This window comes from Trichoplusia ni, chromosome 3, assembly GCF_003590095.1.
Source record: "Trichoplusia ni isolate ovarian cell line Hi5 chromosome 3, tn1, whole genome shotgun sequence".
NCBI classification, from domain to species: domain Eukaryota; kingdom Metazoa; phylum Arthropoda; class Insecta; order Lepidoptera; family Noctuidae; genus Trichoplusia; species Trichoplusia ni.
In genome coordinates, this window is record NC_039480.1 from 18,706,594 (window position 1) to 18,719,993 (window position 13,400).

Genomic DNA, 13,400 nt, shown 5'->3' on the forward strand with positions numbered 1-13,400 from the left:
ATTGCTTCGGAACAAAAATGAATCTTACTATGGAAACAGTGCCTTTTCGACGTAGGGTTAGGAGTGATCAACGCGTGACAAAGATTAGGGTCGATGGGAAATACTATCTTTATATTCTTTATTTTTATTAATGTAACAGTAAAGATATTAAAATATTGCATATATTTCAAGGGGCATAAGGAGAGGGGAGGCAATAGAAACCTGATCAAAATGTATTTTAAAATAATATGTTTTCCTTCAAAAAATAGTTTTCATAAACCTTCATAAAACTAATCTGAATTTGGTATCTAAACTCTTTAGGAACAAGATTTTATTTCGACTTTATTAAAATTTATGGATAAACATAAAAAAGTCCTTTAATTTGGGCAGAATATAACAAAACCCTAATATAATTACTTGTAAAAAATTATCTTGGTAATGGGTTAAATAGAATTAAAAAATATTAGACAGGTGGCCATCTTGCATTTTTGACAGCTATTTTAGCGCCAACCTAAGACTATGTTTTTAACGAACAATATTTAAATATATATTTTTTCAATAAATAATTTTAATTATTTATGTTAAATCTTTTTTTAATTTATTTACGTCAAAATATAAATCTTTTATAGCTATGAGGTACTTATCTACAACAATAACAATAATTCGAGTTGATATTTTTGGAATATGTTGCACAAATATAAATAACTTAATTTAGCCTCAAAAAATGTCACACAATCAGAGATATATGTTGTTCGATAATATACTCAGACCTACCCAATACTCACACATATCATAAGAATTGGTCGAGCCGTTTCGGAGGAGTTCAATTACGTACACCGTGACACAACAATTTTATACACGGTGATATTTTTGTCGTCTTACAAAAGCAGCCCAGTTCATGTATCCGACGTAAAATACCCCTAGGAGCGATTTCTTTTTTTATCATCAACTAAGATAATAAGTACAAAGAAAATTAAACAAGAGATATCTGAAATATACTCTTAAAAATGATAAAAACGCCACCGCCTGCGCCCCTCACCATTATTACAAGGCTCGGACCGCGCTCGCAACAGAGCTGTGTTTCTAAAAAACTACGAATTGCATCATATTATTGAAAAAAAAATTGCATTTCATTTTTTTAAAATCTCATAAATACCTATTTTTTTATCATGAACGTGTTCTAGTCATTGGATACATGAACTGGGCTGCTTTTGTAAGACGACTAAAAAATCACGGTGTATATTAGATATAAGTATTGTTTCTCAAAGAATCTTAATAGCTTAATGAAATTTAAGTATTATTAGTACAAAACTAAGTCACTCCAAAAATATCAACTAGTGCCTGACAGTTGTCATTTTATAATTGTGCAATGTTCGTCCACATACTTTGTCTGCCAATTTTAGGCCTACAAAAATATATGTTATAAGTTGTGGTGTATTAGGCCAAATTCTGCTATTTACAATAGCCGATGAATAAATAGAAATTGGATTTAATTTGACAACATTCGTATACGTGTTTTAAAAATCGACTTCCGCATTAAATTAAGGAATTTAATACTTGTGTCGCGGGGGTTTGACAAACATTCAAGTCACATACACAAAGACACCCAGAATCAGGACAAGCATTCGTGGATCACACAAATGATTGCCCTACGCGGGGATCGAAACCGCGGCACAGCTCGGTGGTTTTGGCGTGGATACCTCGACCACTCAGCTAGCGGGTAATGTCAATTATTCAAGACAATTTTTGAGTTGACTTTGAAGAATACGAGTAGTGCCAATTGAATCCAATTATCATTGCTTTATCTGCCATTATAAATAGCGGTATTTGGGCCTAATTTAGTCAAAAGTCTTAAAATCGCCTGTTCTTATGATGACTCATGTAATTGTCAAAGAAAGATGCGTTACGCTCTCACGCCAACCATAACATTATTATTTCAAATCGTCCATTATTGTAAAACTATTTTAAATTCTATCAATTTGACGTTAAACAAACGTCAAAATATTGTCAGTGTCAATTTTGACAGTTATAGGTCTTCTCAATTTGTGATTTTGATCAATGACTTGCTATTGACTGTACAAGACATCGTGTATCGCGGCGAAATGAAAGCTCGCTGTAACAATATCTACCCATCTTCTGGAAGACTGATCAATATGAACTATTTTATTTATAGGAAACTGTGATGAAGTTTTAAATGAATATTAAATCTGAAAAACTATGAAAATTTTATAATTTTAACAGTCGATGGACGCAAAAAGAGCTTCATTTTTCTATCTGTCACATAGAACACAACACCTCTAGGTGGTATATATTCAACGATCCAAACTATACCTATTACAATGAGCAATTACCAAAACGAGTTTTTTAAACCATATTTTTTTTCTCTTTGAGAAAGTTTTTGAAAGAAAATAATGGACTCATCGTTATAAATCGGACGTTGATCTTCAAAGCGTTCTATATCAAACTTTCATTCAGGGATCTATCACTAATATTTTTTGGGGGTCTATTCTCATATCTACACCGTCAATCAGGTCTATCTTCAAACATTTTCAGAGGTCTATTATCAACTCCACGTCGTCTCTCAGGGGGTTTATTATCAAACTACCTAAACTATTGATAAGTTCTTGCAGAAGAGGGCTTTTTAAAGCTAGTTAACCCTATCATCAACTCCTGGCATCGTTAATGGTCTCCGGGACCCTGATTTCTAGTCCGTCCATGTCCTTCGTGAGGGTTATCTGACAGCCCAGGCGTGAGGTGTCAGTTAGACCGTAGGCAAGGTCTAGCATATCTCGTTCTTCGTCGCATGGTTCTTCAGGCAGTCTGAAAAGTAAAAAAATATATATTTTTGGATGTTTGATCGATAAGATTTGAGTTAAAGGTGTATTAAACAGTGTCGGAAGTATCGTCCGATTCTGGATAGATTTGGATATATCAGAGCCGCGCAATTATAAATAAATATTTATTATTCTATTCTATTATAAATAAATAAATAAATTCTGGAATAAATAATATTGTTTTAAAAACGAATATATATTTATTCCACCACCTTCACACAACGCCATTTTTGTTGCATTATTATTGCAATAAACGATTTTGATTCAGTTGATAAAGTACACCCAGACGCAAACAAACATTTGTCCTGGATGGGAATCTAACCCAAGACCTATTAAACTGTTAGCTACCTCTTGTAATCCTCGTCCTTAAGCACCACATGGCAGGTGGAGCACGTTAAGGTCCCTTCACACGCGCCGTACCCCTCGATATTGAGGTCGTTGTTGACGACCACATCGAGCAGTGTGTCACCCACTTTAGCTTCCGTTTGCAATCGTTTGCCATCGTATAATATGAATGTGATGTTTATTCTGAAAATAAAGAGTTATTATTGGATATTTTTTTTATTAAAAACTAGCTGTTGCCCGCGACTTCGTCCGCGTGATAGAAGATATAAGAATTTTTGAAGCTGTCGATGATCAAAATTTTGCCCCGTTTTTGCTACATTTTCCATTGTATATTCGCTCCTATTAGTCGCAGCGTGATGGTATATAGCCTATAACCTTCCTCGATGAATGGTATTTTCAACACAAAAATAATTTTTCAATTTGGACCAGTAGTTCCTGAGATTAGCGCGTTCAAACAAACAAACTCTTCAGCTTTATACACCGTGATTTTTTTGTCGTCTTACAAAAGCAGCCCAGTTCATGTATCCAATGACTAGAACACGTTCATGATAAAAAAAATGGTATTTATGAGATTTGAATAAATTGAAAATGCAATATTATGATGCAATTCGTAGTTTTTTAGAAACACAGCTCTGTTGCGAACGCGGTCCGAGCCTTGTAACAATGGTGAGGGGCGCGGGCGGCTGCGTTTTTATCATTTTTAAGAGTATATTTCAGATTTCTCTTGTTTAATTTTTCTTCGTACTTACTATCTTAGTTGATGATAAAAAAATAATAATCGCGCCTAGGGGTATTTTACGTCGGATACATGAACTGAGCTCCTTTTGTAAGACGACTAAAAAATCACCGTGTATTTTAGTATAGAGTATAGATTTCAAAAATAAAAATATACAAACGTGGGTGACGTTATTTTTTGTAAAACCTTTCGACCCTCGCAAGTTTTAATTGACTTGACTTACATATTTTTATCGAACATGTCAAAACAAACTAAATCAAAATCGCTCAATATGTTCGGGAGCTATGATGTAGCAGACAGACAGGCTTAAATATATAACACCACTCTTTTTGCGTCGCGCGTTAAAAAACTAGACTCCACTGTCAGTCTGTCTGTCGCCCAGCTGTATCTCAAAAACTATTAGGTAGACAGGTGAATTATTTACAGATGTGGAACTTCTGTTGTCGCTACAATCCCTACTAATATTATAAATGCGAAAGTAACTCAGTCTGTCTGTCTGTCTGTTACGCTTTCACGTCCTAAACCACTGAACTGATTTTAATGAAATTTAGAAATTTGGTACAGATATGGAGTTGACCTTGAGTAAGAACATAGGATAGTTTTTATCCCGGACTTGAAAGAGTTCTCTTGGAAACGCGATATAACCGACCTCGACGCGGGCGAAGCCGCGGGCGAAAAGCTAGTAAAAAATAATATCAAATATGTTAACATTTTTAAAATTAAAAAAATTAAAGATGAAGTAAAATAACTCATCTTTAAATCAATGTGTGATTAAATATTGGTTACAATATTGTTTCATTGGCCTATTAAGGAATCAGTTCCACCATCCCGATTATTAATAATTTTCTTAAATCGAAAAATCATGTTTAAATAACATTTATGTAACCATCTACAAAAAAATCAAGCACATTCTTAACTTCAATAGACATATCTATTGAATATTATCTTTTTTGTTTGTTGCCTTATCTTTTATTGATAAAATTCAATCCAACATATTAAGTTTTGAATAGTAACACATCAATTGTCCTACTTATCTTTCTAATCAGCTATTTATTAGATTTCTAATAAATCTTTGAATGACAATTAAATCAAGTGATGTTTAACTAAACTATAGAACTAGATTTATTAGTATAACATTTTATAAAACTATGACTGACATACTTGCAAAACAGTTTAATTCTATATTCACTTAAAATAAATACTTAATTAATAGATTTAACTAATCTAAGACCCATGTTTTTAAATGTCACTCAATAAAAAAAAAACATTTTTTTTCAGGGTAGCTTCAAACCCGATGGCAATGCAATAAAACAGGTGGACAGATTTAAATGAAGTGACATTTAAAAACGTGGGTATTTAGATTTTTAAAATGTATTAATTTTATTTTAAAACACTAGCTGATAAAATGGCTTTGCTTGCATAGTTTACATTTATAGTACAAAAACTATAAAAAATGTATTAAAAGACAGCCAGCCCTTGTGTGTAGAATGGTATAGAAAGAAGGAGTCCATCAAATAATGTTGCCATGGCGTTTAATAACTAAGGAGAAAGAAAAATTTTGAAGACGATAAAACATATTCTTGAGATAAAATTAACCATCATTTGTTTTTTTAATTATTAATTCCACCACATGTTTCAAGTAATTACACATTTATTTTTCTATGACAAGTTGGTATTTATATGCCTAAAGATAGAAAACATTTTTTTTAATAAGTTTCAATTATCAGAATTTAAGAAATAACTGCAATTAGGGCTTCTACTGTGAGTTGGTAGTTATTTTAAACTGACAATTTATAGACCAGTACTAGATTTTTATTTCGAATCTTACTCTAGTTAGGCCACCATTCATACATGTTATTTTAGTATATAGGCATAACATTGACCTTCACTCAGATACAGGAAACAAATCACTCTGAACGCGCCAATACCACGCGTAACTTATATTTATTTAATAATTTTTAATATTCGTACTTTGACCATAACCACCATTAATGTTAATTGCCTATGAGGTTTTTTTTTAATATTTTACTATTCGAAAGTATTCAAAAGTTCAACCTTATTTTTTAAATCATAGACAAGTACAGTTTGTAGTTTTTATTACGTGTACATGAACAATGCAAATAATGACTTACTTTTCGTCTTTTAACGCCAGTTCTGTTGTCGACAGTGGGGCTATACTCCTAATATTACCGAAACTTGTAGATCCACGGTTGTTTTTAATAATACAACGTAGATTTTTCGAAGAAAAGTTTTTTACAAAGTTCCGTAGCATTTTGTTGATTTTCTGTACACAGAGTCGTTTAAAAAAGCTGAATCACTGAACGCGACGCCGTCGAATATTAAGTAACTTCGTGAGATAGCGTCCTGGAGATATATGTTAATAAATTATGATAATTTCGCAAAATTATACTTGACCTTACGAATTTTAGGTTACTCAAGTAACGTTCCGTTTTTACATGACGTTAACGTCATTTTGACAACTTTCTCCGAGCAAGTGGTACATTTCCATTTATATACATGGTTCAATGTATTTTATAAATTTTCAAAGCCTGATAATATGAATTAATTGAAATACAACATTTTATCAATGTCTAGACCAAGCTACAAATTATTTTCTGATAACTAGATCTTGCATTTTTGAGCTGAAAGGAACGTAGCTACACCTGATGTTGACGTTGAACAAACGTTTAGTAACTAAATTTATGATTTCCTACAGTTGATAGCAAATAAAAAAATTACGTATTTATCGTGAAGGCGGCTCATTAACTATGTAACTTATGTAAAAAATACGCATATTTCTGCGAGGATATAACTTGGGTAGGCACATTGAATAAAATAAATGTCTCAGAAAAAGATAAAACTAAACGTGCCTCGGTCTTAGATGGTCTTAGAAGTGTGTCAGTTTGTGTTCCAATTCGGAAGCTTTTGAGATATCTAGCATGATACTGAATTTGGATGGAAAGTAGCGAAATAGGCAAGAAATAGGAAAGCAGAATTGGTTGTTGATTCAGTTATTGCATTATATAAAAATGTATGATACCTGAAATATTATAAAAGTACCTACCAAATAAAACAATAATTTATTGCAGCAATATTTCTTATCCACTAATAATCGATATATAAAGTATTAAGATTATTTTCATGTTGAAGAACTAAAAAAATATTTTTCACATTAAAACTTGTTTTGAAGCGAATAATTCGATTATTCGATACCTGTCATCATACTCAATATTTCAGTTCATGAGAGCTGGAACGCTGAAATCTCGAAAAAAAATTGTCATTGTCAAGAAGTTGTCAATTGTCGAAATTCATTGTTGAAAAGTCAAAATATTAAAGTATTCTTCGGATTTTACTTCTCAAATATTCCTTATAAGCATAAAACTCGAATATCTCAAGTTATTTATCGAAACTATAAACAAAACCATCAAACATGTCGGAACGTTTAAAAAGTACAATAAATGTGTCGAATGATGAAGTAATAGATGAAATTACAAGAGATTTAAACAGTTCTTTGGCCGTAAATGATAATGTTGAAGAGTTTGTTATAAATCCAGGAACAAGCGCTGAAGAATATCCGCAGGCGGGCGGCGGCGATGCACCAAAGACAAGCGGTATATATTTTCATAATAAAATCTGTGCAATTTTGGGCGTAGTCTAAAATTTAAAATTTTACGTGTACGTTCTAGAAATATTCACGTTTCAAACTGTTTATTTTATTTTCTTCAATAGGTACAGATAACAGATTAATATAATACAGAATGTGATCTTTTGTGACCCTAGTTCCCATAAATACTTAGACCTTTGTTTAGTCCTAGCTACCGCATTAGGTCAAGTAACCTGTAATGGTATATTAGTGTAATAATTAAATAAATAAATCTTAATAACAAACTATGAGTGAACCTTTAATCCAGTTACAAGTGAACACAACACAAGATTTTGTTTGCCAAATAATATGAAGTCTTCTATTAGTACTCATTATGATAATTAACTTCATAATAGTGTTAATTTTTTTAATGCAAAGGTTCTAACATAAGTCTTTAGTTCTGAACTTCTATTTGTTAGGTACTTGTAGGTATATTGTATGTCTCAAAAACACTTGCTATTAAGAAACCTAAAAAAATCGGCTAATGTGAAGCCTAGTGACCTATCCTACTTATAATATAGATGTGAAAGTCAGTCACGATTGAGTATAAATTTTACCCTATCGTTACGTCACAAGCCCCCTCTCCTAAACTATAAAGCAGTTAATCTTTGTCAATTCTAGTTTTTCGGAAAAAAGAAAAAATATGTGTCTCATACTTTTCAATTATCTAACTGAGGGACTAATGAGATTTTTTCTTTTTATACCCAGTCATCATCCCTATTATCCCATAAACTTAAGAGTTACAAATAAATAGTATAAATTGTTTCTAGAAACATCCATTCCATCAGTACCTGATAACGATGAAGATCTAGATAAAGACTACGCAGAAAAGGATCCATCCGTAAAAGATGACAGCGAGGATGACGTGGATGAAGTATCATTAAAGGATGCGGAGGTCGACCTCACAGATGATCAGAAAGAAGAACGGAGGATCATAGCTGAAGAGCTAAAGAATGTAGGCAATGAAGCGTTCAAAGCGGCTGACTTTGAACGGAGTATAGAGAAATATACAGAAGGTAATGTATGAGGGACTCAAGAGGGGTGGTGGGATGATCTAAACCCTCGCCAGGTGGTTCCGTGTGGCCCAGGGTAGAGAATCGGGGAAGGATTTGGGGGAGACCTTTGCCTAGCGGTAGGGCAGTGGGGTTATTAAAAAAGTGAATATTGGTATATAAAGAGATATTTTTCAACAACCAGCCATATTTTGCCACGTTTTTATACATTCACTTTTCTTGTTTGTTCCTCGTTTCGGTTGGATATTTGCAACACAATTTGAGGCACTTCCCGATAAAGCAGGCTGAAATTTTCAGGGTAGCTTCAAACGCAATGGCAATGCAATTCACAAATATAAAACGGCTGGGTTTTGATAAAATTTGAATGGAGTGTCATATAAAAAAGACACGACTTTTTAGTCTATTATTTTAAGATAATTCTGCAACGATAATGAGGTAGATGTCGTATTATTAAAATAATATTATAATATTAGTTCAATCGTGTTATGTGTGTCTCTTTTGAATCGGCACATGTTTCCACGTTTGTTTTCTATGAAAAGTGAATTATGTGTGAGTGTTCTTGGACCTCTTAATATAACAAATGAATTGCTGTTCGTTAGTCTTGCTAAAACTCGAGAACGGCTGAACCGATTTGGCTTATTTTAGTCTTGAAATATTCGTGTAAGCCCAGGAAAGGTTTAAACGGTTTTAAGATATAATGGAAAAGTTACAAAAATGTATTTTTGTCTGCATTGTTATCATTGACTGTAAGGGTCTAAACCATTCTTTCCCAAAGTGGGCGATAACGCCTTCTTATGGGCGCTGCAGGTCTTATGGGGGCGGTAAGAGACCCAGAAAGAAAATGGGGGCGTTGTAATTGTATGTTACCTACTGCGCTCAGGTTTCAAGTTGCGGGTTATAGTAAAAGTTTTGTTTAGAATTCTCCGTTAATAGGGATGATGACTGGGTGTAAAAAGAAAAAATCTCATTAGTCCCTCAGTTAGATAACTGAAAAGTATGAGACACGAATCTTTTCCTTTTTTCAGAAAAACTAGAATTGATAAAGATTAACTGCTTTAAAGTTTAGGAGAGGGGGCTTGTGACGTAAGGATATGGTAAAATTTATACTCAATCGTGACGTCACGCGTAAGTTTCATTCACTGTAATTTGGTCAATTTATGTTTTCGGGACAAATTAAAAAATACGAATCCATTATTATACAAAAAACTACAAGACGGACACTGCAAAAATAAATGTCATCATCCCTATTATTAATTAATTTAATTTAAAGTTATAGTGGTTTTGAAATAGGTGAAAAAAGGGGGCGCTAAAAAAATATTTATTCTCAAAGTGGGCAGTAGACAAAATAAGTTTGGAAACCACTGGTCTAAACAGACCGCATTTCAACTGCAAATTTGCAGTTCGGATGCAGTTTGAATGCAGTTGACACGACTGCAATAGAACTGCTAACCAACCGTTACAGCAACCGTCACACGACTGCACGCCGACTGCAATTGGACCGCATGGTTGGTTTGCAGTTCTGTTGCAGTCGTGTCAACTGCATCCGTACTGCAAATTTGACCGAAAACTTGTAGGCAAAGTTTTATCTGTCGTTTTGTTTATCATTTTTCCAGGTTTAAGAACATGTCCGCTACAGTTTTCACAGCAACGTTCGATCCTATATTGTAACCGGAGTGCGGCCAAAATGAAATTGGAGAAATACGCGTCGGCGGTGAAGGACTGCACAAAAGCAATTGAATTGGACGATAAATATGTCAAGGCGTATAAGAGGTGAGATTTAAATTGGACTTAGTATTTATCTCTGTGTATGTGGTCTGCCTGGCTGTCTTCTAGATCATTTGGTTTTACTTTTTTTGTTATTAATTTCTCTACAGCATTTATTTCTAGAAGCTTTGACATGCCTTCTAGATATTGAGTGTGTATGATACACTGATGTGTATGATGGATTTCTAAAAATATTGGATACAATTATTTTTCTTTTATCTCGTAAACAAAATGTTATGAAAAATCAAAAATCAAAAAGTTTTTATTTCAAATAGGCCGTATCTCAGGCACTTTTAAAACGTTACATTACTGACTCTAGTTGCACTTGAAGGCAAAAAAGTGGAATAAAATCTCGTGTGACGTCACTTACCAGTACCCTATTTCTACCATACATTTCATAATTTTCAGTCGTTTTAATCTTTCTCACTTTAGAATGATATAACTAAAATAAAAACTTATGCAATATTTTTTTGGAAATCTGTCAAACCTACTATTTAGATTATTATTTACTCAAATCCCTATTGTCCGTATCGTATCTAAGATTAATCTAGCTACTTAATATTAATTTACATTTTTAAAACTATATTAAACTTCAATACAAACAATATAGATAATTTACACAGCGTCAAAAAAGACTTCATCCCTGCCAGTCATTACCTGTATTATAAAAACCAAAATTAAATTTCCAGACGAGCACAGTCTTACGAAGAGATAGAGAAATACGATGAGGCATTCGCAGATGTAAAGAAAGTTCTAGAACTAGACCCTTCAGACACAAGGGCAAAGGAGGCAATGATCAGACTGCCCCCCCTCATCGAAGAACGGAATGAGAAATTAAAAGCACAGATGATGGGTACTCTTAAAAACTTAGGCAATATGATCTTGAAGCCGTTTGGGTTGTCAACAGAAAATTTTGTCATGGAACAAGATCCGGAAACGAAAGGATACAAAATTAATTTTAAACAATAATTTTCAAGGATAATATTGTGATATAAATATATATATGTAAAGGATTTTTTGGTTTTATTTTTGTTTGTGAGAGGGCTTTTAACCAGTCTAACCAAGGGGTATCGTGTTGCCTGTAACTGGGTTGAGGAGGTCAGATAGGCAGTCGCTCCTTGTAAAACACTGGTACTTAGCTGAATCCGGTTAGACTGGTAGCCGACCCCAACATAGTTGGGAAAAGGCTAGGCCAATTAAGAGGGCTTTTAATTGACTTCAAAAAGAGGTTCTTAATTCGTCTGCTTTTTTGGATGGACCGATTCTGTAGTTTTTATTTTTTAATGTATCCGTCATGAACATAATACACCGTGATTTTTTAGTCGTCTTACAAAAGCAGCCCAGTTCAATCCAATGACTAGAACATGTTCATGATAAAAAAATAGGTATTTATGAGATTAGAAAAAAAAATAAATGCAATTATTATTCAATATTATGATGCAATTCGTAGTTTTTTAGAAACACACCTCTGTTACGAGCGCGATCCGAGCCTTGTAACAATCGTGAGGGGCGCGGGCGGCGGCGTTTTTTATCATTTTTAAGAGTATTTTCAGATTTCTCTTGTTTAATTTTTTTTCTTCGTACTTATTATCTTAGTTGATGATAAAAAATAATCGCGCCTAGGGGTATTTTACGTCGGATACATGAACTGGGCTACTTTAGTAAGACGACTAAAAAATCACCGTGTATGAGACCGTCAGACAGATATGCAAAAATATTGAATATGCATATTTTATTTTATCCTACAAAGCAAGGAAAATAAAAAGCATTTAAGTTTGGTGTAGTAGACGAAAAACGTCAATTGCTAATAAACAGCGTACTGGTGAGTGACGTCACACGAGATTTTAAATCAGTTTTCGTTTACGAGATAAAATTAAAAAAACGGTTCCAATATTCTTTTTAATCTGTTTGACGGACAATATAATATAATCAAAGAAAATTGAAAATAATAACTAGCCGACTTATCAGTTCATCATCATCATCTCAGCCTATAGCAGTCCACTGCTGGACATAGGCCTCTCCATAATTTCTCCGGCGCGACCGGTTCATTGCCACCTGCATCCAACCTGACCCAGCGGGACTTATCAGTCAATAAATTTTAATTATTTAAGAGAAATTGATTGGATTAAGATTAACTGAGCATTATTATTAAGATTAGCATATATTTTTTAATAGAATTTTAATGGATTTTCTTGTAAATACAAATTATGTTTTTCATTATTTTTCTATATTTTAAGATCAAGTCGCAATAATCAGTAGTCATGTTACCTATTTTTTTATTTGAAAAGTAATTTTGAATACAAAAGAATATCTTTACAAAGTGATGATGCCAAAATTTTTAGTTTTTAATTAGGTAATGTTGTCGTAGCAAAAAAATAGATGAGACAAAAATATGCAGAAAGAACTTTTATGCCTAGTCCTAGTCATCGGAGGTAAATATAACATTTTACACTTTATCAATCAATTTTTTTCAATAAAAAAAAGACTACTTTCGTGCCGGACAAAAATTACATCAAATAAACCTGCTTTAGCAATATTGCAGTGGTTTCTTATGTTTACGCGAATGTTAGACATTGAAATGAAACTACTTTTACGGATTTTATCGCGGTTTAATTTTTGATTTTAGTTCCCGACGTCTGCCCGTGACCATGATACCTGCAAAGGTGTCGAAACGTCGGGAACTAAAATCAAAAATTAAACCGCGATAAAATCCGTAAAAGTAGTTTCATTTCAATATTGCAGTGGTTATAAACAAATTAAGAACAGCGCCATCTGTATCTTAGAACGATAAATAAGAAAACAAGATGGCGCTGAAATATGAAGCTCTATACAGCTGAAGTATATTTTCTTTTGGCAGAACAATCATTTAATTTTGTTGTCATCCACGAATGCTTGTTCTGAGTCTGGGTGTCTTAGTGCATGTGACTTGTATGTTTGTTACAGCCCCTCGACACAAGGATTAAATTCCTTAGTCCGGGAGTCGATTTTTTTAACCTACTTTTTTAATGATATAATTATTTACAGCATTACCTTTTGCCGAACCAAGGACAAGCCAATACAAGTGCAACAGCAAAGATAAATGTTCA

The 13,400-nt window shown here is 33.2% G+C and overlaps 2 protein-coding genes across 2 annotated transcripts; one reads left to right on the forward strand and one right to left on the reverse strand.

Annotated features, from left to right (window-relative positions):
- Nucleotides 1-1,149: 1,149 nt before the first annotated feature.
- Nucleotides 1,150-6,356, reverse strand: LOC113492249 (adrenodoxin-like). The gene is made up of 3 exons (XM_026869634.1): nt 6,027-6,356; nt 3,162-3,341; nt 1,150-2,799 (listed from the first exon to the last, which is right to left on the reverse strand). Exons 1-3 carry the CDS (start codon nt 6,164-6,166, stop codon nt 2,643-2,645), a joined length of 477 nt encoding a protein of 158 aa, XP_026725435.1. The 5' UTR covers nt 6,167-6,356; the 3' UTR covers nt 1,150-2,642.
- Nucleotides 6,357-7,178: 822 nt separating this feature from the next.
- LOC113492250 (tetratricopeptide repeat protein 1-like) lies at nt 7,179-11,327 on the forward strand. Its single transcript, XM_026869635.1, has 4 exons — nt 7,179-7,505; nt 8,308-8,553; nt 10,164-10,320; nt 11,004-11,327. The coding sequence occupies exons 1-4, from the start codon at nt 7,325-7,327 to the stop codon at nt 11,281-11,283; spliced, it is 864 nt and encodes a 287-aa protein (XP_026725436.1). The 5' UTR covers nt 7,179-7,324; the 3' UTR covers nt 11,284-11,327.
- The last annotated feature ends 2,073 nt before the right edge of the window (nt 11,328-13,400 follow it).

Excerpts from the sequence above, each read along its gene's own strand:
- LOC113492250 (XM_026869635.1), top strand. The coding sequence starts at position 7,325 with ATGTCGGAACGTTTAAAAAGTACAATAAATGTGTCGAATGATGAAGTA. Across the intron at positions 7,506-8,307 it reads CGATGCACCAAAGACAAGCG|AAACATCCATTCCATCAGTA; the intron begins GTATATATTTTC and ends AATTGTTTCTAG. Across the intron at positions 10,321-11,003 it reads TATGTCAAGGCGTATAAGAG|ACGAGCACAGTCTTACGAAG; the intron begins GTGAGATTTAAA and ends TTAAATTTCCAG.
- LOC113492249 (XM_026869634.1), bottom strand. The coding sequence starts at position 6,166 with ATGCTACGGAACTTTGTAAAAAACTTTTCTTCGAAAAATCTACGTTGT. Across the intron at positions 3,342-6,026 it reads CTGGCGTTAAAAGACGAAAA|AATAAACATCACATTCATAT; the intron begins GTAAGTCATTAT and ends CTTTATTTTCAG. Across the intron at positions 2,800-3,161 it reads AAGGACGAGGATTACAAGAG|ACTGCCTGAAGAACCATGCG; the intron begins GTAGCTAACAGT and ends TTTACTTTTCAG.